The 20,264-nt window shown below is 43.2% G+C and overlaps 2 protein-coding genes across 4 annotated transcripts; one reads left to right on the forward strand and one right to left on the reverse strand.

The window, feature by feature from the left end:
- Window positions 1-523: 523 nt before the first annotated feature.
- On the reverse strand, window positions 524-11,013 carry si:dkey-260j18.2 (uncharacterized protein LOC325231 homolog). 2 transcript variants are annotated; one of them, XM_035153541.2, is made up of 5 exons: window positions 10,521-11,013; window positions 9,917-10,070; window positions 9,696-9,774; window positions 6,485-6,712; window positions 524-5,227 (listed from the first exon to the last, which is right to left on the reverse strand). In XM_035153541.2, exons 2-5 carry the CDS (start codon window positions 10,068-10,070, stop codon window positions 3,730-3,732), a joined length of 1,959 nt encoding a protein of 652 aa, XP_035009432.1. In that variant the 5' UTR covers window positions 10,521-11,013; the 3' UTR covers window positions 524-3,729. The 2 variants fall into 2 exon arrangements, with proteins under 2 accessions (XP_035009432.1, XP_035009433.1); XM_035153542.2 differs by lacking the exon at window positions 6,485-6,712.
- A 569-nt stretch (window positions 11,014-11,582) lies between these two features.
- sars2 (seryl-tRNA synthetase 2, mitochondrial) lies at window positions 11,583-19,827 on the forward strand. 2 transcript variants are annotated; one of them, XM_035154620.2, is made up of 16 exons: window positions 11,583-11,901; window positions 13,944-14,039; window positions 14,191-14,217; window positions 14,308-14,448; window positions 14,551-14,605; window positions 14,695-14,758; window positions 14,909-15,014; window positions 15,102-15,149; window positions 15,391-15,499; window positions 16,709-16,754; window positions 16,846-16,933; window positions 17,022-17,134; window positions 17,255-17,348; window positions 18,034-18,126; window positions 18,213-18,278; window positions 19,045-19,827. In XM_035154620.2, exons 1-16 carry the CDS (start codon window positions 11,626-11,628, stop codon window positions 19,183-19,185), a joined length of 1,563 nt encoding a protein of 520 aa, XP_035010511.2. In that variant the 5' UTR covers window positions 11,583-11,625; the 3' UTR covers window positions 19,186-19,827. The 2 variants fall into 2 exon arrangements, with proteins under 2 accessions (XP_035010511.2, XP_035010510.2); XM_035154619.2 differs by having other exon boundaries at window positions 11,584-11,901; window positions 14,188-14,217.
- Window positions 19,828-20,264: the final 437 nt, after the last annotated feature.

A 20,264-nucleotide genomic window follows, 5' to 3' on the forward strand; every position in this document is an offset into this window, starting at 1 on the left:
ACCACAATAAAAACCAGGATAAATGTCACTTTATTATTTCTGCTAAGTTTAAAGACAGATTCCTGCTCCTGAGGGAATGTTGTGGTCTGAAACTCTTCATTATGAGCAGAGAATAAAAAACACTTGATCAACCCAAAAACATTTGACAAATCTGAGGTACAATTGTGTGCTAATACATATAAATATATATTGAACCTTTGTTATATTGCTATTGATAATTATTGATAATTGTATTGCCCAGCTCTACATCTTTTATGCACAGCTAAATTGTTACAGTATGTGCTGAGATTAGCTGCTTTATTAATCAATTGGTGCATTATTCCAACATTATGTTGAGCAAATGTTTAACTGAATAGCATACATGTAAACATGTGATATACCAAAATTATTCTTGTGTTGCAGTTCTAGCCATCACACTGTAAACAATGTGTCCTGTTGCACGCTGTGTAGGTTTATTTCTCAATCTGATCAATGATCAGCCAAGTGTGTTCAGATGTTATAAAGTCATCAATAAAAAAACATGTAAGCAAATAGTCCTTTAATCGTTTCATAGCACTGCTTTCATCAAAACAGCCACCTTCCTTTCAGACCACAAACTTCATTAGATTGTACAGATGAGGGCAGATGTACTTCTCTGAATGGACACAGTACGTGGGTGTGCTCGTGTCGAACAGATTTAGGCCTCGGAATAGAAAACATGCAAGCGGACACAGTCACTTTTCACACATCTTACAAGCTGTAAGCAAGAAGAAAAGAAAATCAAGTCGTTTAGACATTTCTGGGCGAGAATTCAGAACATTAGAGTTATGGGTAATTAAAGAGGCAGTGTGTCAGAGATATTTAGAAAGACAGGGTTGCAATTCATGACCAAAAAATCACTTTGACTAGAGAACACTTCTTTAATAAAAAAATTATCAGGTATGAAGTGTTACAATGTTAAATGTCTTGAGCCCAAAACATCTTCTTTCCCAGTTGTGGCGATTCTTGCTGAAAATCAGTTTAATGCTCGGGTTTTAATTCTCTCTCCATTCCCAGAACATTTATTGTACAATTTACACATGTATATGGTCTGAACTGGTTTTGTAAAGAGTTACACAAGCACACAGTCTTCCCATGGTCCATCTAGTCTGGCCTTAGCTGGGGCTGATACAAAAATATGGACTTTTTGTGAAAGGAGCAAAATTCACATCATAGAACTAGTGTTTCCAATTTGCTGTGTGGAGATACATAAAATCACAAAGCAAACAAATTCCCTCACAGTCCCTCTTTCTATTCATGGAAATAGTAAATAAATCGTTGTCTCTGTTCAAGAGCATGGGTTGGGTGAGAAAAACGATGTCCTGGAATAGTGTATGATGTATTAAATACACATAATGGAATTAACTTGAGTATGTCATGTATCATGTAGTGTGTATGAAATCACACTTAAAATGAGATCCAGCCTAGGTCACAATGTTTTAAAGCTCACTGGAAATAACTTCTGTGGCTGGAGATTTTAAATGGGAGGATGGTTTGACTGAAACTTAAAATGTAGTGTCCGGTTGGTTGGTTGATAACCGAGTGGAAAGCAGTTAGAAGCAGAGTTATGAGACAAATGTGATCAGTCTAATTTTAATCTATTACATAAATTTAGCTTTTTTAAAAAAAAAAAAAAACTAAATCATTGATTTTCACCTATTTCAGGCTACCAGTGATTTAATGCTTTAGTAAACTTGAAATAAATAAGCGTATCTTTACTGTACCAATGGTCTCTAATCTAAAGTTACGTCTGAAACTAGTATGTGGCCCAATGATGAAGTCCTTTTAAGTGGATTTGAGATCTACACACATGTGCTCCTGTGTGACAGGTTTATCTAAACACATTGTACAGAGCCATCGTACAGCACAACGGAGCCTTTACACTGCAGTCAGAGCTAAAGTCCCCATTAAAAAAGTAACAACAAAATAAAACTAAAAAAACTTTATAATACATTTCAATAAATAATGTGCAAATGATAGTGTGTTCAGATGAGTCATAACCTCTGTGCCAAACGCATTCACAAGTCCTATGGCTGGAGCAGCTGGAAGGAACAGGTCAGTTGGATTTGACTGGCGGTCACATGGTGTCATGTTTCAGAAAGACGCTGGACAGAGCGATAGTTCAGACACAAACATCACCCGTCATTTTGACAGATGGCCTCATGACAAACTCCCACATAGTTTCCAATGTCCAGTGGAATTGTTAAATACTGTGAATGTGCCCTCATTTGCCGTCAAAACAAAAAATACAGCTACCATGATTTCTTTCTCGTGTGTCAACATTTTTTCACAACTTTGCATTGCCATCAAGCTCACATCCACACATGGTTCTCCATCTTTACATTATTATGTTGATGGTGGAAGACGGTGTTCCTTTTATCCTGTGATTTTTTTCCCCCTATCATCCAACCATATCTGCACATTTCTCACAAAGGCCGTTTCACTTCTTTAGACTTGACAAGTCAACAATAAACTAACAGGATTGTTTCAGTCAAATTAAAACCGGTGTTGGACCTGTGCTGAGCATTCAGGGGTTAGACTGAGCCTATGAGAAGTACAACTTGTACCAAGCACTGAGGCTTTCTGCTTATAAAGGATTAGACTGATGTCTTGTGCTGAGATACTAAGACATGGACAGACTTTTCCTGAGATGAGAAGCAGCTCAGTCTTGTCTAAAGGGGGGTTTGAAATGTGAGCCAAAGACAGACAGGACAGGAAGTCCCCCTATTCCCTGGTTATTAGATTCAGAGATAAATGTGTTATGTTAATCAGTGATTCATAGTTTATGGTGGCTTCAATTTTGGCAATGCCATATTAAACCTGATGATGTGTTAATTCGCAAGGTGAAAACAAAACATGTTAGCGTAATAATGTGTTTCATGTGATGCGTTTCCTCAAGTGAACTTTTTGTGTAGCCCTTGATTGTAGTAAAAAAAAATTATTAAAGTTTATGAAGAATTATAAGGGAGGGGAAATGATTCAGGGAGAAAACATAGGAGACAGCAGTGACAGTTGAGCAGTTCAGAAGAAGAGGAAAAGAGGCTGTGACAGGTGAAAAAAGATTTAAGACGTCTTTAGTTCGTACACTGAAGCTGCTTCTATCAGTGCTTTGCAACATGATGTTCAGGGCAGCCCCGGTTCCATTTCTACCAAGTTCAGCCCAAATGAGCTTCAAACAAGCAGAATGGAGGGTGCCTAGGTTTTTGTTTAGGGCACTACATTTTTTACTTTAAGATTAGAATCAGTGAAACGTAGCCTTGTCTGAAATGTGCAGGTATCCTTGTCTGTGTCTGAACAGCTGAATAAAAAAAACAGCATTGAAAGGATTCTCCAACAAAAAACATAAAAATGTGAGAATACATTTAAAAAAGGCCCTATTCTCTCTCAGAGGACTTGACTGTTCTGACAGCGAGTGGTTTACGTTACATTCAGGTGCTTGTTGTCTGTTCTTTAAAACCTGTTTCTGGCTCCACTTGCTGTCTGCCTGTACATTTGACGATCCATATTAAATTTCACAAGATCTGTCTGCATCCACTCCATTTATACCCAGCTCTGTGGCTGCATGCCAACTGTATAAAATGGTCTCTTCCTCATGACTTATCTCAACATTTCATGGGGTCAAGGAGGAGCTCATTCAGAACTCAGCCTGAACCTCATCTGTGTGTCGCATGAATGGCTGCCTCCACTTCAGTCAGAATGGGCCCAGTCAAGCTAGTCAGCAGCCTTCTTGCAGTTTTCTTTGGCTAGTCTCAGTCTGGACAGGATGTGTTTCTTAGGGAATTTTAGAGTGGTGCACCCAAACTGGCTCACTCCTCCAGTATCCCCAGGAAGCTTTTCACGTCTCTGGACCCAGCTGCGCCAACCAGGCTTCCAGCAGTACACACTGTCATAGAACCGTGAGCCGTTTTCCCCACCCAGCACATAAATCCTCCTTTTCCACCTGGCCACACCCCCGGCTGCTATCCGCCGAGGGAGCCCGGGAAATACCACTGGGCTTGGGGCTCGGTCGCTTCCACCGCCTGCAGCCCCGCGCTGCTCTGCAGTCACCATCACCCCTCCCCCTGTCACCTCCCTCTCTACACCAGACCCCCTGCCCTCTCTGAAAAACAGAACACGCCCAGTGGCGTCTAAAGTCTCCAAGTTAGTGTAGTTTCCATCAAGGAACTTTGTGGTATCCCTCATGTATCCCCCAATAGCACAGACCCCTCCTCGCACGGCTACTCCTCCAGCAAGGCAGGTGGCTCCAGAGTCCAGTGCCACACGTGTCCAGCAGTCGGTTAGGGTGTGATAAATGAGCACGCCAGAGTGGACCACAGCTCGGTTCTGTTCGAGTGTGGTTCCACCCAGAAGGTACAGTCGTCCACGTAAAGCTGCGCAGGCAAAGGCACGCAGCGGGAGCGGTAGCCGGGGCCCCGGAGCCCACTGTAGTGTTGACAGCTCCAGGGTCTCGCTGGAGTCTAGCAGGGCCGAGCGGTTACTGCCACCTAAGGCATAGAGTGACTCTCCACAGCCCAGCAGACCGAGCATGGCCCTGGGCTGGACCATCGAAGGCCGCTCGATCCAGTGGTCCAACACTGCATCATATTCATGCACTGCTGCAGACACAGAACCTGTCCGCAGGATCCCACCAGCTACAAACAGCCTGTCACCTACAGCAGTGCAGCCAGGACTGACAAGAGATCCCAGCGCTGCTAATTTTTCCCACTTTCCTGTCCGAGGATCAAAGCAGTCCACTGTGTAGTCTCTCGCAGCTAAATTCTCGTCCTCCCGAGGCGTCAGGTCCACACAGACAATCTTCTTTTCAAACATTCCCTCCCTCGGTCTCAGAGGCCCCCCGAGGCCTTCACCAGCTGCGGCAGGCCCCAACTCCTGGCTCAGTCTTCGGCTCTCTTCCTGGGAAAGCAGCCCAGGCCGCAGGTGGTGAAGCAGGGCAGGCATGTGGGCATACCTGTCCAAGGGCTGGTGCTCTGCCCAGCGGCGCGCCGCATCGTAGACCTCGGCCTCTGAGTCCACTCCCAAACGGTCTGAGCTCAGTAGGCTGCCTAAGGTGCCGTGGTCAAGTAGCAGGAAGTCTTTCTGCCGGGCCACCCGGGGAAAGTGCTGGGCTACCAGCCGCAGGGAGGCACGCAGCAGCAGCTGGTCGTGATGAGAGCGAGCCAGAGAGTACATACCCAGACAGTTATCTACTGAGAGGTGCTCAAATAGAAACCTGGAGAGAGAAGAGTGGAGAGAAATGACAGGAGAGAAAGACAGGTGAAAAGACAGAAGAGGGGGGAAAAGGGGAGGGCAAAAACAAAGGAAAGTTAAAGTAAATATTATGGCTGTCAAACAAATTAAAATTTTGAATCTGATGAATCACAGGGTAGCTGTTCACGATTAATCACCATTTCTAAATGCCTGAAAAATCCCCATTTTCTATGTATATTGTTGTGGGAACGGAAAGATAAATGACAGAAGGCGGATATATACATTTAACATTTGTCTTTTTATTGATGACAAGTCCAAAGTTTTTTAAAATCAAACTCAAAGAAACCTTTATCCTAAACAATTGGGGCATCTTAGCCTTTGCTCTTTTTTATTTTATTTTTAGCAAATATAGGATGGTTGAATAAAACTTTTTTCTTTTTTAAAATCAAACAACAACCAAACCTTTACACAATTAAATGTGAATTTGAAATCTGAATCTGAGCCCATCTGTAGAAGCAGAGTTGAGCCAGTTCACACTTAAAAAGAACGAGTTCCAAGTTCAGTTCATGCAGATGAAAATGAACTAGTTCACGTTCATAGTTCATTTTGTATTGGGATGATTTAGGTGACAAACGTACAGTCATGTGTTTGGTTATGAATCGATGGTGTCGGATCATGTCTGCGTGTCGCTCCTCTCATTTTAACACTGAGTCCTGACTGTGAGCGTCACGTCTCGTGTTGTACTGAGCACAACATGTTGACGAGTCATTTTCATGATGTTTAAATGCAGCCTCATAAAGTCTGGAGCCAATCAAACAAACACCAAGTTACTTCATGTACTGATCAGGTCCTGATAACTAGTGAGTGTTCCAGTGAGAGCCGAGTGGAGGAGGACACATAAACTCCAGCTCGGTACAAACCAGCTGCAGCTTCTGCTCTGAACATGACGCCGCGTTGCTGATCTCTGAGCAGCTGAGACCAGAGAAACTCTGTGTTTCACTGTTATTCTACAAAGTCACTGACCAGCTGCTTCACGTGAACGAGCTCAGATCTCACTGCGTGTGTCGCTCTGAGCAAGTGAGTGGGGGCGGGTATGGGTACATGGAGTGGGTCATTCTGCGCATGCATTTAATGCGTTCAAAAAATGAATGCGTTAATTCCAAAAATCATCCCGCGTTAACGCGTTAATTTTTACAGCCCTAGTAAATATATAACTGATTGATCTGTAAAGTCTCAATCAATATAAACTTCATCTGTCACTTTCACACAGCGACTTCACCTGGAGCACAGGTCCTGAAGAGGCATGACCTGCAGCCGGTTGGCGGCCACAAACAGATCCTCAGCTGTGTCCAGAGAGAGCCCCGCCTCGCCAGTGTACACAAACTGGATGACGGTCTCCATGACAGACGGCGTCACTTCCTCCAGACGGATCTCTGTTAGGCGAGACTCCACCAGGGGACTGGTGAACATGGCCCTGAAGTAGGGGCTCACGGCTGCTAAGAGGACTCTGAGCAGAGAGAAGGTTGGAAGGAAAAAGAGAGGAATACAGAAGATAAAGAAGATAGACGTTTCTGTAGAAGACAGAGAACACAGGTCTACAGAAACTACTGTTCTGTTTGGGTGAAGGAGAAGCAGCTAACTTCAAACCAGTAAACCTCTGTCATGTTCCCTCTTTGATATCTTCCCTCTTTCGAAAAGCTGCACATGGATTTCCTCAAGAGCAGAACTGGCCTGTATCATAGCATCTTTATCTGAAGTTACATTTTCATTATTGTCTCAGACGTGCATGTCGGCAAGCAGAGAGAAGGTGGAAAAAGGACAAACTCAGAGTATCGTATGAAATCTTACAGAGCCGTCTATCTGATTACCATAAAGTCAGCAAAAACTACGTTTATATCTAACCTGGTCTCCAATAACTATCACAGGCCTCAGGTTCTTTTTAATATTTTTAATAATATCATAAACCCCGGTAGTCGTACTCCTATTCTGCCTACACCTGTCCTCTGTGATTCCTTTCTTAAATTCTTTGTTGAAAAAATTTCGCTTCTTAGATCATCCTTAACTATGTCCACTGACCATCAACCCCCTATCCCTCCCATGCTCCCAGCTGTCTTTGGTCAATTCAAGCCCATATCAATATCCTTCCTATCCGAGGTGGTTCACCATCTGCGACCCACAAATTGCCCTTCCGACAGCATCCCCGCCAGTCTTCTTAAAGAAGTCTTCGACACTGTTGGCCCATGTATTACGTCATTGATTAATACCTGTCTTCTCTCTGGTAGTGTCCCAGCTGCCTTTAAACATGCTGTTGTACAGCCCTTGTTAAAGAAAGAAAACCTTGATCCCTCTGTTCTCTCTAATTTCAGGCCCATTTCTAAGCTGCCCTTCCTGTCCAAAATCCTAGAGAAGGTAGTTCTCACCCAGTTGCAGACATTTCTTATCAACAATAATGTATATGAAAAGTTCCAGTCAGGTTTCAAACCGCATCACAGTACCGAAACAGCTCTTTTAAGAGTTTTTAACGATTTGATTTTAACTGTTGATTCAGGAGATTCTGCTGTCCTAGTGTTCCTAGACCTGACGGCCGCTTTCGACACGGTCGATCACGCAATCCTAATACACGCCTGGAAAACTTTGTAGGGATTAAAAGGGACAGCACTCAGGTGGTTTGAGTCTTAGTTAACAGATAGGAGTTTCTCTGTCCACCTGGGCGACTACTCCTCTGGGAAGGCCCCACTTACATGTGGGGTACCTCAAGGATCCGTTCTAGGCCCTGTCCTTTTCTCCCTATATATGCTGCCGCTAGCATCAATCTTTGAAAAATATAATGTCTCCTTTCACTGCTTTGCAGACGACATTCAAATATACTTGCCCCTGAACCATAAAACTAAGACATCACTGCAGCCCCTGCTTGACTGCTTAAATGACATAAAATCATGGATGGATTCAAACTTCCTCAAATTAAACAACAATCAGAACTGCAAGATGTGGACAATCTTGGGCCTTTGGCTCCAAATACTCACTCCACTGTAAAGAGTCTTGGTGTTCTTTTTGACAGGGCTTTTAATTTTGAAAAGCAAATTTCCTCAGTAGTCAGAGATAGCTTTTTTCAACTGCGACAAATAGCCAATGTAAGGGACTACCTCCCACAAAAAGACCTAGAGAGAGTTATCCATGTATTCATAATTCCCTGTATGTAGGCTTAGACAAATCCTCCATTAAACACCTGCAGCTAGTCCAAAATGCTGCTGCTCGCCTACTGACTAGGAAAAAAGAGACCGACCATATCACACCCATGTTGCGCCTCCTACACTGGCTTCCTGTTTGTCACAGGATCGTTTTTAAAATCTTACTTTTAACTTTTAAATCTCTTAACGGACTGGCACCGTCTTACTTATCCGAACTTCTCTTTATGCACACTCCAGTTAGGGAACTGAGATCAGCCACTCAACTGCTCCTTGACAAACCTCAGACAAGGCTAGTAACCAGAGGAGATCGCACCTTCGCAGTAGCCGCCCCAAACCTGTGGAACAACCTACCACTTCACATTAGATCTGCCCCGTCTTTAACACACAAGAAACTGAGGATTCTGATCATGGGGTGATCCAGGAATATTTTTTTTACTTTCTTTAAAATTGCAAGATAGGGTGTTTTTTTTACATTTGCACTAATTTCCAAGGAAATTATTTATGGATCTTGAATAATTAAAAATATGACACACTTAGGGCACTGATATGTTCCAGTGTGTGATATTTAATGCAGCTTGATTGACTTTAAGGAGACCTTGGCAGAGGTATATGCTCTACTGAAATAAAGTTCTTTGGACTGCACATTGATCAAAGACATGACAGCTCCAGCTACTTGAATTCAGAATACATCATTATTTGTTCATCTTACAATAATTTTTTACCCCACACTAAAAATCTATGAATGGCTATGAATTCAATATTAGTGCAAAAATATATGTTAGCTGCAACCCATGGCTTGAATGTTCCTCTCAGTACATCTGTAAAGTGAGCCGATTACAATACTGCTATACAGGATATTGCAGTAATTTGTTTAACAATTGTCAAAAGAATGTCAAGCCAGAATCGAGGCCCAGGGCTGGAAGAGGGGTTTACCTGTCTGTGAAAGGGGAGGAGTTGTGAGGGGGGGGTATTTAAGGTATGGGTGTATTCAGCCAAATCCCTTTGTTTAAGAACACCATTCCTAATAGCTAATAACAGTTGGTGGTGATATATATGAGATACATGTGTTCCTCTAGATGCTCTGATGACTTGGTGGAGGCATAATCTATAAAAAGCATCCACCCAACGATCCATCCATCTATTGTGACCTAAATAAATGGTTAAATGACCCTTGGATCAACGTGTTTGAATCCGCTAGCTATCACTAGCTAGGATATCTCTGACCCGGTCACCTTTAAAACTACCAGAACTACATTGACTGCCTTCAGGGAGTTTACAAATTTAATGTTTTTATAACAATACCTGTGACACATGAACTTCTTCCCCTCAACAAGCAGAGTAACATCACACAGCTGCTGAGCATCCAGGAGCTGCTTCAGTCCTAAAAACACCAGAGATGAGGGGGGAGGACAGGAGGGAGGGAAGAAAGAAAGATAGACCAAATAAAGGCAGATTAAACGTGGTAGGGAGGTCAGGAGAACAGAAATGAGTCATAATAACAGTCCCAACATCTTCTGTCTCACCATGTGTGATGTAGTCGCCCAGCGGGGTGGTGCTGTCATCGGGGAAGTCCTCCTCCTCTGAGTCGCTGTCGGACAGAGGCTCCCCTCCTCCCCCGTCCCCGTCCTGCCACGGCTGGGGACGCCAGGTGACTGTGCCCCCCCGCACAGCATTCATCTGAGACAGAGACACACACACAGCAAAGACATAAATACATGCATGTATAAGTGAAGTGCACACACACACACACACACACACACACACACACACACACACACACACACACACACACACACACACACACACACACACACACACACACACACACACACACACACACACACACACACACACACACACACACACGATAGAGGCCTGGACCAGTCATGAGCCAGATAATGAGACAAATGTTGCTTTACAGCTAAAATTCATGCTAGGGTCATGTACAGCTTATTGCTCGGATAAGTTAGCAACATATTTACCACACCCTGTTACCACAATATGTTTCCATTCCAACCACCTGAACAAAGACTGGTCATAATAAACCCATATAAACACACAGCAGGCCGGTGTTGTAGCATCACTCTACCGGATCAGATTGTGGATTTTGTTTTTAGCTTTCATTACCTTCGCTCTCCTTCTAGTTTCCACCGTGAAAGCTGTGGGTCTCCCTCTCGGCAGGAATCGGTGAGGCAGTGTGGAGGAGCGGGCTCTCGCTCTATCCAAGTGGCCGCTTATTAGCACAAGTTTCTGGGGGCTTCCCTGGCTCCCATTCGGTCGTCTTTACCCCTCGGGCTCATTCGGGGGAAAGTGCTCGTCCCGGCGGCCTACGGTGGGGACGCGTCAGTCTCCTCGCTGCTGCTGCTGCTCCGGCAGCCCCGTGCACAACATCACTGCCAACCCAAGGAGCAAACTCGCTCACAAAGGAGCTCCACTTCCCCTCCGACGGTCACGGTTCTCGGCCTCGCAGCTCTCAGTCCACCATGGCAGGGGGCACACGGGTCCGGCTCGGCGGTGGGACGGTGCGGGGGGGGTCAGGTTTAACGGAGCACCGGGAGTTGGGCTCAGCTTCAATCGGCCGCACTTGTCATGTCTGAACCGGATTACCGCAACGTTCAACTTCCGCTCTTCTGATTGGCTGACCTTTGACTCGTGACGTCAGTTCGGAGCGGAGATGGTTTGTTTTTGTTACTGGTAAAATTACAAGATTTTTAATTTATCTCAAATGTGGAATAAAATATAGTTATGATTTTAAAATAACATTCTAAACGTTTTGTCGTATTGTTTTATTTTTAACAAACAACTTCCGCATTTGTGTTGCGTTCAATGAAAATATGCTCTACACAGTGCTCCCTGCTTTCAGGAGCAAACAAGAAAATAATAGTTGAGTTTAGTTCGAACATCAAAAGGTAAAAGCAAAACTATTTTTTGGGACAAAAATTACAAAATAAAAATCATCAACATAAGAAGTGGAAAAACATAAATATGCAGTAACATAGATTCATATTTCTTATTCTGTCCGAAAAGGAGTAGGAACAAGGAACATGCTTTTCGTGTCCTACCCCTATTCTAATAAAAGCCCCAAAATACGAGGGTTCAATATTCACAACATTTCTTCCATTAATTCAAACGCGAACCTGTTTAGGTGCATGCAGTGTAAGATTGAGCAGGAGTTTCCATCGAAGCCATTATTCCTACACTCAGTAAATGCAACAGTCACCACCGGACAAACATGGCGACGTGCATCGGCGTGGTAGCGAGAGTCGGAGGCGCCGCACTCAGCGTGTTGAAGCCGGTGTGTAGACAGGCTGCGGGGCGGAGGACACGCCTGTTCGTCCCGCAGCGCCTCTGTCACGGCGGCCGGAGCAGCCTGTACGACCATGTCCGTGAAGGGTACAGCGACAAGCCCGAGCTGGACATGAGGGAGGTGTGTGAGGAGACCGACAAAGTCATCGCTAATGTGGAGAGCAGGAAGGGCGACCTGCGGCCGGACGATGTCAGGAAGATTGTAAGTGTGGGCATGAAACAACTCCATCTTCTGTTCATGTTTGTGGAGATGGCAGCTGGATCTGTTGTACTAAAGTCTGCTTCATGTGCTGAGATGAATGGGCATGAAGAGTACTCAAACTAATACTAATGTTAAGATTTTATAAGATGTAGTCGTGTCACCTTGTTAAACGAAATCCTCAATCAATGAACATGTAAACATTAACTGCTGGACACAAGATATCCCCTGACATTATATAATTAAAAGTCCAACTTCATGTCCTTGCACTTGAGGTTTAGACATACACTGCTAAAAAAAAATGAAGGGAACACTTAAGCAAAACAGTACAAGACTGAGTCAGTGAAACTTCAGGGACACCAATCTGTCCAGTTAGGAAGCACACGTGATTCTGAATAAAAAGTGACTACAGGTGCAATGGAGAGTTTTGTGTTCTGCTAGTGTCCTTGTCACTACTGGTAGCATGAGGCGGTAGCTGCAGCCTGATCAGGTTGCACAGGTAGTCCAGCTCTTCCAGGATGGCACATCCATACCTGCGCTCGCAAGAAGGACTGTGTGTTCCCAGTACAGTCTCAAGAGCATGGAGGAGACACCAGGAGACCGGCTGCTACACGGGGAGAGCTGGACAGGGCCATAGAAGGGCATCAACCCAGCAGCAGGACCTGTATCTGCTCCTTTTGTGCGAGGAGGAACAGGAGGAGCTCTGCCAGAGCCCTACAAAATGACCTCCAGCAGGCTACTGGTGTGCACGTTTCTGACCAAACTATCAGAAACAGACTGCATTAGGTGGCATGAGGGCCCGACGTCCTCTAGTGGGACCTGAGCTCACAGCCCAGCACCTGATTGGCATTCGACAGAGAACACCAGAATTGTCAGGTCCGGTATTGGTGCCCCGTTCTCTTCACAGATGAGAGCAATTCACACTGAGCACATGTGACAGGCAAGAAAGAGTCTGGAGAAGCTGTGGTGAACGTTATGCTTCCTGTAACATCACCCAGCATGACCGGTTTGACGGTGGGTCAGTGATGGTCTGGGGAGGCATATCCTTGGAGGGTCGCACAGACCTCCATGTCTTAGCCAACGGTTTCCTGACTGCTGTTAGGTACTGGGATGAAATCCTCTGAGAGACTGTCAGACCTTATTGTGGTGCAGTGGTCCCTGGGTTCCTCCTGGTGCAGGACAATTCCCGGCCTCATGTGGCCAGAGTGTGCAGGCAGTTCCTGGATGACGAAGGCATTGATGCCATTGACTGGCCCTCACGTTCCCATGACCTAAATCCAATTGAGCACCTATGGGACGTTATGTATTGTTGCAACTGACGCCGCCAAGTACCTCCACAGACTGTGCGGAAACTCACTGATGCTCTGATCCAGGTCTGGGAGGAGATCGCCCAGGACACCATCCACCAACTCATCAGGAGCATACAGGCACGCGGGGGCGACGCACACTACTGAGTCACATTATGAGAAATTCACAAAAGTTGGATCAGCCTGTGATTTCAATTTTTTACTTGGATTTTCGGTGTGATTTTGAATCCAGCCCTCAATGGGTTGATGATTTTGGTTGCCATTGAACATTGTTACGTCATTTTGATTCAACAAATTATACAACGTACATAAGTAAAGATTTTTAACATGAATAATTTGTTCATCAAGATCTGATGTGTGATTTAAGTGTTCCCTTAATTTTTTTAGCAGTTTATCGATATATAGATTTATGTTTGGTTTACAATGCACATATTTCCTTGTGTTTACATTGCATCTTTACTTCTTTCTTTTACTGAGTGTCTATTTTTACTAAGCCCTTTGCTGCTAACAGCAAATTTCCCCCATAATATGATTAATTAATGATTCAATATGATTAACGATGAATCAATAATTAATGATCTTATCTCGTATACATTTAAACAAGGGCAACACACGGAAACATGGAAAGTTATTGTGTAAACTTTATATACTGTATGCTTTTTTTAGTTTCATGCCCACTGTTTTACTGGATTCTCCTATGTGTGTGTGTTTGTGTATGTGTGTCTCTCCACATTACAGGTATGTGTGTGGCAGGAGCTCCAGGCAGTGAGGACAGAGATCTCTGAGCTGGAGAAGCTGAAGAGACACATCAGTGACACAGTCAGAGCTCTAGTGGTCAGTTAATGTTTTTACAGCAGTGGCTCACCATCACCAGTTTTCTAAAATATGCTGTTTGTGTTGGTTGTTTATAACATTATAGATATCTTATAAACATTTTCTCCAACCCCAAATCCCTATTTTCACTTTACTTTTTTCTCTACAGAAGAAGAATGACAAGAAAGCTCTTGCCAATGTAAGTTCTAACCTCAGAGCTTCATCTCTTTTGATATTTACTGATTAAATCTCTGTAACTCACTCTGATTTGTTGTTGTCAACCCTGTAGCTTCAGGAGTACACCCAGGCTCTGCAGAAGGGGCGAGAGATTCGCAGCAGGCTGAATCAGCTCTACACTGCAGAGACTGAGCTGGATCAGGAGCACTACAGCCGAGCGCTCAGATTGCCCAACACAACACACCCTGACGTGGTTAGCACACATACACACACCCACACAGGTTGTCCAAAGCATCTGGGCAGACATTTGGAGTGAAGAAAATCTGTTAGTAAAAGTTTCCTTTCCCTTTTTCAGCCAGTTGGGGATGAGAGCCAGGCGAGGGTGGTGGAGCTGGTCGGAGAGAAACCTGGTGAGTGACGTGATCTGTGCTGCTATAGATGTGTTGGTGAATGGATTTTGAATCATCAATGGATATTATCCTCTCACTCTTTGTTGTAGCGTTTGACTTCAAGCCAAGGGGCCACGTAGAACTGGGCGAGGAGTTGGGTCTCATCAGGCAGAGGTGAGAATGGCTGTTCTTTGTCATTAGATACTTTTAAATCTTTAGTTCATATGATTGAAAGAAATACTGTAAAATGTAATCTTCTGGCTACTATTTAGTTTACTCTCATTGATTTGATGATGATATTTTGATCCTTTTATTCTCCTGCAGGCATCTATCTCACGTTTCAGGCCACAGGTCCTATTATCTGAGGGGAGCAGGGGCCAGACTTCAGATCGCTCTTCAAAACTTCGCCCTCGACACACTGCAGCAACGGGTGAGCACATGTTGGGACATTTTGGATAGGATGTGTATTTTGGTAACATATTGAAGAGCCAATCTTGACTGTTCCTTTTGACTACAGGGCTTCATTCCCATGGTTGTACCTGACGTGCTGAAGGGGGCAGTGTTTGTGAGTAGAAGAACTCCTTACACATTTTACTTGATAAAAGATAACATGAGATCTAATCAAAAAATGGGAATTAAATGTTCAATCATCAAAAGTGATAGTCTTAATCAGTTTTAGTTTTAGTAGCAATGTATCTACCTACCTAAGTTCACTCACACTACGCTCCTCTGCTCCCTTCCCTGGTTACCAGTGGCAGTAACAGTCTTGTCCTCACTTTGACTCATGTCTCTGTTCTCTCCTCCAGGAGGGTTGTGGGATGCAGCCCAATGCTCACCGCTCTCAGGTCTACTCCCTGGACCCGGCTCGGTTCGTGGATCTCAACCTGGCTGGGACTGGAGAGGTCGGGACAGCAGGTGAAATTGAACTCAGTTCTTCATTGTTAATGCGCTAATGCAATGTGCTGCAATCACGATGATGTTTACTTGTAACAATGAATGCCCAGCAGCGTTCCTCTGCTGTATTCAATCTGTGGTGGTAATGGGTGCACTTGCACGAAGGCCCCTCTCACATGTAACAGATTGGAAAACACTAAACCAGTAAGGTTGTGTATTGGTACTAGTGAACAGTACAGATGCTGTGTCTTCTGGTTTTCCTTTTTCCTTTCTAAAAACGTCCCGAAACACTCAGAACTCGGACATGTTTTGGTCTACTCACAAATTTCTCAACATCACTCCACCCAACTTCAACCTGAGTAAAGGTGTTAGTAGTCTGAATGATGATGAAAACTTCTGGGCCTTTACATACACGAGCAAATATGTTTTATTAGGGTTCACAGCGCATCTTCCCATAAACATGTCATACTGTCGTACAAAAAATTGTACTGTAGAGATTGTAACTGACAAACTAATTGTTGGCCAGTTACATAGTTTTCAGTTGATCAGTCCCTGTGTTTGACTCATTGTTTAAGTGAAGTTTGTGCTTTTACTTATTGGTCTATCTTTATCTTTATTAATCTACATAGCAATAGTATTATGAGCAACATGAGCTATGCTAGTCTCATGCTATGTGACCTAAACTACATGTGCTCATTAAGTTTGGTTACGCTCTACTCTTTTTAATGGGGAGAAGAGTATGTGAAATCTTTAATTTTGCATGTGTTTTTACTGGTTCTGATGATGTTGAAATCCCATAGTTAATGTAACTGATCTTAAAATGGGATTTTAGTCTTGACATCAGAATTGTAATAATGCATTCGTTTCTGCATTTGTCTTGTTGAATCTAAATTCTACATTTCTCAAAATTCTCAAATTATGAATCCAACTATTCTCATTAAATGTTTTCTCTTTTTTCATATAATGCTCTTGCAATACTGAAAAAGAGGTATCAGCATTTAAAGCTAATAAAAGCCTCTGAGAAGAAAGTAAGCTAAGGAAGCTAGTAGTTATGACTTTGCAGCGAGACTCGATATCAGAACCAGTATTGATGCGCAGAACAAGTTTAAATCTATGCTTTACCGTCATAGTCAAATGTGTGTTTCTTGACAGGTCTGAATGTGCCTCAGCAAAAAGGACATGCATCAATTTGCAGTGTGTAATAATCTGACGAGTGTCTCTTGTCCTCAGGCTATTTCATGGATCATGCAGTAAACTGGAAGGACCTGCCTGTCAGGTAAGGAGCAGCTTTCACTCATAGTTTGCAGTGGATATGTGTTCATATTAAAGTAAGTGCAGCTGACAGGAGCTGTCATCTGTCGCTGCAGGTCGGTGTGCAGCAGCACCTGCTACAGAGCAGAGACCGACACCGGCAGAGAGACGTGGGGCCTCTACAGAGTTCATCACTTCAACAAGGTCGAAAGGACAGTTACACATCGAGACAGACACAGGAGCCTTTTGATTTTACTGGGTGATTTGATTTTAGAATGTTTTGTGTGTTCAGGTGGAGATGTTTGGAGTGACTGCAGATGAGACAGGAGAGGAGAGCTCTCAGCTGCTGCAGGACTTTGTCTCCTTGCAGAAAGAGATGTTCTCTGCACTGGAGTTACACTACAGGTCAGTACACACACACACACACAATCTCAGTAATTCAATTATTTTATTCATCAATTTAGATTTACATAAAATGTTAATAGTGGGATACATTATGTGAGTTGTCCATGTGTTTTCCCTCAGAGTACTGGACATGCCGACACAGGAACTGGGTCCTCCTGCTTACAGGAAGTATGACATAGAAGCCTGGATGCCAGGGAGGAACAGTTACGGAGAGGTGGGCCCCATCATATCACTGTTACCTATAGTACTCACTGTCCCTTGTTTCTAAATCACAAGTCACATATGTAAAATGATAACTGAACTGATAATCTGCTGATCATGATATTCTGTATGTAAAGGGGTTGATTTGTGCTAAGATCTGCATGAACAGACACACAAACCTGCCTTCAGTCTAAAGAGACTTTAGCTTTTTGCTGCCCTTTTAAGCCACAACTCATATAATCTGAAGTTCGCCCAAAGACACACCCTCACATTGTCATATCACACCCTCACACCCTCAAACAGACCCGATATAATATAATATTATTTTTTTCTATTCAACTTTATAGAAGATAACATTTGTACCCAAATATTTAATACACCGGATGTGTGAGTGTCACAGAACATCTTGCTTTTCATTTTGGCACACACATTATTGTGATACAGAAACTTTCTCAAACCTTCTGCATATTGACAGTTGATGCCTGGACATGTTAGGTAATATTAATTAGCACAGATTTTGTGTAATTATAACATTAAATAGTACAATTGTATATTGGATTACACATATTACTGCTGTGTAGTTGGCGTTTTTACACATGCAGCTAAAAGAAGGTCTTTAACTTCCAGGTATTAAGAAAAAGCTGAATTGAAAGAGGTTTATTTTTTCGGATGATTCTGATGGCAGTTCTTGTCTATAGATTTCCAGCGGATCCAACTGCACCGACTACCAGAGCAGACGCCTCAACATCCTGTATGAGAGAGAGGACGGCAGCCTGCAGTACGCCAACACAGTAAGACTGCAGGAGAGGCTCCACTGCTGTTTCACTTTATAATCCAGCTATATTTCCATAATGTCTTTGGGTTTTTACCTCTGTAGGTGAATGCTACAGCATGTGCCATCCCCCGAACCATCATCGCGATCCTGGAAACGCATCAGACCAAAGTAAGACGCCAAAACACTTTACTTTGTTCTGAAAAAGCAGCAACATGCAGTAAAATGATGTCATTTCAAGGCTCCAGTAGTAAACACCAGATATTAATGTTCTGTTCAGGAATGAGGTGAATGTGAATCCCTTGTGCTGCTCAAAATTATTTTTTGGAACAGGAAAAAACACTAAATACATTTCACATGACATTGTTATGCCTCTGTGCCAAAGGTCAAGGTCACGGTGACCTCACAATCCCAACCTTCATCCTGCTTCCTCTCTGTGTGTTTCTCAGTGTTATTGGTGTGCAGTTAGTGTGCAATGTGTGGTGTTTATGGAGCTCCCCCTAGTGACTGTTGTTGTTAGTTCAATCGATCAGACTTCATTTGTAGGACCAAGACCATCAAGAGCTGAGTTATTAAGAGTTGCCACCTAAATTTTTTTTTAAATAAAATATATAGCATTTCAATATGCTTTGTAGGAATAAACTAGAAGCAGTACTAATGATTATTTTCAAATTGACAGTACGAGGAGAGTGATGCATATTTGAAACATTAGAGCATGTAAAGCTTTATAAGTAAAAACGTGAATCAAAATTATAAACCTGAATGTTTGTTTGGCCTATAAAGGATACCTATACCTCTGAATGTCCAACATTTCGAAATATTTGTTTACTATAGTTTAAGATAAAGAAGGATGAACACTTGTCTTTTATTTATTTGACGTTAACAGTTAATCTTCAAAACTGTTAAACATTTTTCGCTTGTCCCCATCTCCCCTCAGGAGGGAACAGTGCGTGTGCCCCGAGCCCTGCAGCCTTATTTGGGTCTAGAAGTGATCGAGAAGCCAACGTACTCTGCACTGAAATACATTGGACCCAACCAACACAATCGACCACCCAGGCCTGCTCCGAAGGCTAGATGACGTGACTGCAAGTGAAGAGCTCTGACCCCCGGCTGTCATCTTCAAACACCTGAGGTGTCAATTCAGATCCAACACCATCAAATCACCTGAGACAGAAAGTCCATATGTGACAAATAAGCATAAGGAAATCTTGACTACAGTTTGTTGTCCATTTAAAAGGTTGTGAATAATCTCTTTTGTGCTTCAAATGAAATTCCTTGAATTGAATGAATTGAGTGCACCAGTGTTTTGAGATGATTGGATCAGACCTCAGTCAATGAGGTCTGGTCAGTGTAAATATTTTTGTCATTTTGTAAAATGCTATGAAATTGTGAATGGAAGCCTGAATGTGTGTTGTCTCCATGACAGAAACACACACAAAATGACCTTGATGACAGTGTGACCTTAAGAGGAATGTGGAAATTAGTGAATATGGGGGAGACGCTGCACAATAGAATATTTATTGTCTCCTGGAGGTGATATTAAGTAATGGGTTGTTAATGTCTGTTGCATTACCAGCTCTTACAAAGTGAAAATATTTAACCACTTGGTAGAGGAGGTGATAATGTCTGCATGGACCTCTTAATAAATAGAATACAGTTATAAATGTGACAGTAAACAGAAGAATTACTTAAATTCCTTCTTGTGTGAGATGCCATGATGGTAAATGGTCTGTATTTATGTTATTTTCTCGTCTTGATGACCACTCAAAGTACTTTAAAGTGCAGTCTTGCCCTTCACACACACACACACACACACACACACACACACACACACACACACACACACACACACACACACACACACACACACATACATACAGTGCATCTATGTGCAGCACTTTCTCTATCATAGATCACTCACACACTGCCAGCAGCTGTAAGGGCCAATTTGGGGCTCGGTACCTTGCTCGAGAACACTTCGGCACCTGACTGACCAACACTGACGTCTTAAATCAGCTGCAGAAAACCTTTAAAACAAACTGAAAAAGGGGAACACGAAAAGACACAAAATATTTCTCGCAGTGTTATAGAAAGTGAAAAATAAAATACCGGATCCGCCCCCTGATCCACTCCAAAAGTAAATGTTCTTCCTTGTCC

The sequence above is a fragment of the Hippoglossus stenolepis genome, chromosome 4, assembly GCF_022539355.2.
Source record: "Hippoglossus stenolepis isolate QCI-W04-F060 chromosome 4, HSTE1.2, whole genome shotgun sequence".
Lineage (NCBI taxonomy): Eukaryota > Metazoa > Chordata > Actinopteri > Pleuronectiformes > Pleuronectidae > Hippoglossus > Hippoglossus stenolepis.

What these genes read in the sequence shown, in the direction of transcription:
- si:dkey-260j18.2 (XM_035153541.2), bottom strand. Translation starts at nt 10,070, where the DNA reads ATGAATGCTGTGCGGGGGGGCACAGTCACCTGGCGTCCCCAGCCGTGG. An exon ending in GGGCGACTACATCACACATG is followed by an intron (nt 9,775 to 9,916) that starts GTGAGACAGAAG and finishes TGGTGTTTTTAG; the next exon opens with GACTGAAGCAGCTCCTGGAT. An exon ending in AAGAAGTTCATGTGTCACAG is followed by an intron (nt 6,713 to 9,695) that starts GTATTGTTATAA and finishes CTCTCTGCTCAG; the next exon opens with AGTCCTCTTAGCAGCCGTGA.
- sars2 (XM_035154619.2), top strand. Translation starts at nt 11,626, where the DNA reads ATGGCGACGTGCATCGGCGTGGTAGCGAGAGTCGGAGGCGCCGCACTC. An exon ending in ACACAACACACCCTGACGTG is followed by an intron (nt 14,449 to 14,550) that starts GTTAGCACACAT and finishes TCCCTTTTTCAG; the next exon opens with CCAGTTGGGGATGAGAGCCA. An exon ending in TGGAAACGCATCAGACCAAA is followed by an intron (nt 18,279 to 19,044) that starts GTAAGACGCCAA and finishes ATCTCCCCTCAG; the next exon opens with GAGGGAACAGTGCGTGTGCC.